Source organism: Nematolebias whitei, chromosome 17 (assembly GCF_014905685.2).
Source record: "Nematolebias whitei isolate Nwh7 chromosome 17, NemWhi1, whole genome shotgun sequence".
Lineage (NCBI taxonomy): Eukaryota > Metazoa > Chordata > Actinopteri > Cyprinodontiformes > Rivulidae > Nematolebias > Nematolebias whitei.
The window spans coordinates 39,590,012-39,594,535 of record NC_056514.1 but is presented as its reverse complement, the minus strand read 5'-3'; the positions used below and the strand labels follow the sequence as shown (position 1 = coordinate 39,594,535).

At 42.9% G+C, this 4,524-nt stretch overlaps 1 protein-coding gene across 1 annotated transcript in view; it reads right to left on the bottom strand.

Annotated features, from left to right (window-relative positions):
- Positions 1-3,344: 3,344 nt before the first annotated feature.
- Positions 3,345-4,524, bottom strand: part of grb7 (growth factor receptor bound protein 7) — an 18,016-nt gene continuing 16,836 nt past the window's right edge. Inside the window, exons 13-14 of the mRNA XM_037691270.1 lie at positions 3,889-3,982; positions 3,345-3,809 (exon numbers count right to left, since the gene is read on the bottom strand). Coding sequence (XP_037547198.1) covers positions 3,663-3,809; positions 3,889-3,982 — 241 coding nt within the window. The 3' untranslated portion in view covers positions 3,345-3,662. The remainder of the gene's footprint in view (positions 3,810-3,888; positions 3,983-4,524) is intronic.

Sequence of the window (4,524 nt, the reverse complement as noted above, 5' to 3'; positions counted from 1 at the left end):
ATAAATCTATATTTAATGTCAAAAGAAAAACGTACAGACGCCTTTGCTTCAGCAAACACCCACATCTAATCATACACCTGTTGAAGTAAACGCTGCTTTAAAAAGTGCACTGATTTTTAAAATTGGTAGCTTAACGGGGGCGGCTACAATCATCCATTCACCCATTTACTATACCCGCCTTAGCATCGTTTAAAATCGGAGCGAGCTGGTGTATATTTTCAAAATAAAAGCGATACTCCGCAGCATTACACGTATTTATTTATTTATTTATCTCTATTTTACCGTTTTCATTTCAGATAATAAATTGTAGAGAAATCACTTGAGTTACAGCCGTTTTGTTGGTTGTGGATGACTCTCAGCTACTCCCACACCAACTTTTATCATCTGTAAAACTTATTGAGTTACAGCCATTTTTGTGTTGGCTAAAGTTAGTTAGCTGCGGCGGCCATTTTGAATTGAATTTCCTCCAGAACATAATCTGCTGCAAATGTTAATCCAATGATTATAATCTGAGAGTTCTATTAAAATCCATCCAGTGGTTCATGAGATATTTTGCTAACAGACAAATAGGCAAATTAAACTATATTGGAGGCTCGCAGTAAAAAAACTTTTGAAAATAAGACTATTCTGAAACACAAAATACTTAAATATGTTAATTTATCAAAAACAAAAGAGTGACAGCTAAGTAAAAAAAAAAATTATTGATAGTCAACCTTTAAAATCGACTTAATTTGAGGTCTGTGACGTGACATTCCATAATTTAAATAACTGTTTTATGAACTAAATAATTCTTATAGTTTCATGTGAGCGTTGTGACCATTAACAGATTAATCAGATTTTATTGCACAAAAAGAAATTAATCATAAAATTAAACTCTGTTCTGAAGGTTTCGTCCCCACTCGTCGTAATTTCCCTCCATCCTCTCCTGGCAGGTGTTAACATCTGGACTCCAGGCCCTGAACAGACTCATCGTGTTCAGATTACAGATGTTTTCTCGTCGAGTCGATGTGGGTTTCTGCAGAGGAAGGAGTTTTAATCCCTGGCAGATTCAGTTCGAGGCCTTCCTGACCCGTCTCCTCTCTAATCTACCTGCCCGTCCAGACCGGAGGAGAAAAAACGGTTGTCATGGCAACGACTCTGCAGAGGAAGAGCTCGCGAACATTTAACCGAACGCGCACGAGCAGAAAAAATGGGAGCAGGTCAGAAGAAGACCAGGGATCATCTCAAGCAGTCTGGGCTCAGAGGACTCGCCTGATTGAGACTAAATTAATTTATAGTTTTTAATCTGGTCAAATCATACTCTTAATTCAACAAGCTGCTCCTAATAATCTGATTAATCTCTAGAATCCATGTTTAAATTGTGAGACTTTTGGTAAAATAATGCTTTTATTTTTGTATACATTCCTTGAAACGATCAGAAACAGTGAATATCTTACCTGTCGTAGATAGCTATTTGGAGAAATAGTTTAATTCTGACCAGATGTCAAATCTCGAGATATTTTACTGACAAAGAAACAGCCAAAAACATTATCACCCATTTTATGTGTTTCAGTGGTGGAAATAAAAGTCCATCCATTCATTTTGGAGCTGGTTCCTGACAGGGACAGAAAGTTTCAACATTTATTTACATTATTGGAGAAAACTCATTTAATAAAATATAAATAATTGTGAATTTGACGTCTGCAACATTTATCAAAATGGTTCCACAGCAGTTAAACAGCTGGAGGAGCGTTTTATAATAATCATCTGTTAACAGGTCGGAGTCTGAAGTAAAGATGGGCAGAGGTTCACCACCCTAAAAACAGAGGACCAGATTCAGAATAACTTGATGATTAGGAATAAGATGATGCTCATAATCTGATCCACAGATTAGAAGAATCTGTTGAAATCTGAGCTCAAAGGACGAGAACCTCAGGGGTCACTGCATGAAAACAGGTCTGGTTCTGGACTCAGGAACTCTTCCACAGGTCTGTAAATACAGTTCATCCACAGATGCTGCTTAAAGCTCTATCAGGCAAAGAAGAAGCCAGATGTGAAGACCATCCAGAACTGTTGCCGTCTCCTCTGGACCAGAACTCACTTCAGACCGAGGTGAAGTCCAGAACTGTCCAGAGATCAGACGGATTCAAATCCGAGGTTCTGTTTGGAAACCAAGAAAGACATCCAGCCTGTTATCAGCTGCCTCTCTGATGGTATGGGGGTGCATTAGGGCCACGGACATGGACAGGTTACACATCTGGAAAGACTCCAATGCAGAATAGTATCTACAGGTTTTAGAACATCTGCTCCATCCAGCAGAGAAGATCCAGGACTGCTGAACAGCTGGAAACCTCCATGAGACCAGAATGGGACAAAACCTCCAACATCTGGTCTCCTCAGGTCCTGGACCTTCTCAGACTGTTAGAAGTCGAGGTTCTTCAGAGGCGTTTGTTTTACCACCAAAAAATAAAATAAAAACTTTGTTCAATATTCCTGTAGTTTCAACATTTGATGTTTTTATTTTGAGATTTGTAAATCGTTAAAATCTGTTTTTATTTACATTTCAAACGACGCGGCAGCTTATTTGAGAACTGTGGCTGTGAAATCAAATCCAAAGAGTTTAAAGAAGTTCCAAGTTGAAATCTTCAGCTGTTCCTTAGAACTCTGAACATTAAAACTAAACTTTCAAACAAACACTGAACTTTCAGAGGCTTCGTGAGAATAAATGTTTTTATTTCGAACAACAACTCTGCAGGAGCTGAAGGAACGTTTCAAGTTTCAGACAAATTCAATAAAGTTTCCTCGCCGACGTTCTTCCTGAGATGTTTGGAGAAAAGTTCAACTTCAGCACGAACAAATCTCCTTTTATTCGTTCATTCATTCCTTCGTTCCTTCGTTCGTTCATTCATTCATTCCTTCGTTCGTTCATTTATTCATTCGTTCCTTCCTTCCTTCGTTCATTCATTTGTTCGTTCGTTCGTTCATTCCTTCGTTCATTCATTCCTTCGTTCGTTCATTTATTCATTCGTTCGTTCATTCATTCCTTCCTTCGTTCATTCGTTCATTCATTCATTCATTCCTTCGTTCGTTCATTCGTTCATTCATTCGTTCATTCATTCCTTCGTTCGTTCATTCGTTCATTCATTCGTTCCTTCGTTCATTCATTCGTTCCTTCATTCATTCATTCGTTCCTTCGTTCGTTCATTCGTTCCTTCGTTCGTTCCTTCGTTCGTTCCTTCGTTCGTTCGTTCATTCGTTCCTTCGTTCATTCATTCATTCATTCATTCGTTCATCCATCCTTTATTTATCCAGGTTAGTCTCACTGAGTCACGAGGACTCTTTTACAACAGAAACCTGTTTTAGACAAACAACAATAAACTTCAGTAAAATGTAAATAAAATAGTGTATAAAACACTAATTTGCAGCTTTGATGTGTTTGAATAAAACAAAGAGTTCCCAAATTAAATAAAAACAGGAGCCAGGCTCAGCGTCCTGCGCTGGACACCTGTCTTCACCGCTCCCAGATGTTTTGAGCAGATGTTCGGTCCTCAATCGTCCCCGTCGGAGCTGAACGTCCGTCTAATGAAGACGGCTGCTCGTTCAATAAATTAAAGGTCCTGACTGAAGGCGGAGCTCCGCCTCCTCCCTTGGCTGCGGCGCGGTGCAGGTGAGGACGGCGGCGCTCACAGAGACACGCAGACACACGGGCGCTTCAGGCACACAGGAAGGATGCCCTTGTTGATCTGGTGGAAGTCCACGAGCTGCAGCAGGTCCAGGAACAGAGTCGCCCCGTCGTCCAGGGTGAAGTACTTCCTGCCTCCTTTCTCGCACTGCAGAGAGGAGGGAGGAGGAGGCGTCAGCAGGAGGCGTTTACCTGGAGGGGGAGGGGGAGGAGGTGGGGGGACTCACCGGGATGACGAGGTAATGTTTGCTCCTCAGCTGGAAACACAGAGTCAGGACGAAGCACTGCTCGTGCTGCTGGCTGTCACGGACCAGGAACATCCTGCTCACACACACACAGGTTACATCGTCACCCGCCGCCTGCTGGCTCAGACTCTTATATCGTCACCCGCCGCCTGTTGGCCTGGAGTCTTACATCGTCACCCGCCGCCTGCTGGCCCTGACTGTTACATCGTCACCTGACGCCTGCTGGCTCAGACTCTTATATCGTCACCCGCTGCCTGAATTCTTACATCGTCACCCGCCGCCTGCTGGCCTTGACTCTTACATAGTCATGCGCCGCCTGTTGGCCTGGATTCTTACACCGTCACCCGCCGCCTGAATTCTTACATCATCACCCGCCGCCTGAATTCTTACATCGTCACCCGCCGCCTGCTGGCCCTGACTTACATAGTCATGCACCGCCTGTTGGCCTGGACTCTTACATTGTCACCCGCCGCCTGCTGGCCCCTACTCTTACATTGTCACCCGCCACCTGAATTCTTACATTGTTGCCCACCGTCTGCTGGCCCCGACTCTTACATCATCACCCGCCGCCTGAATTTTTACATCATCACCCGCCGCCTGAATTTTTACATCATCACC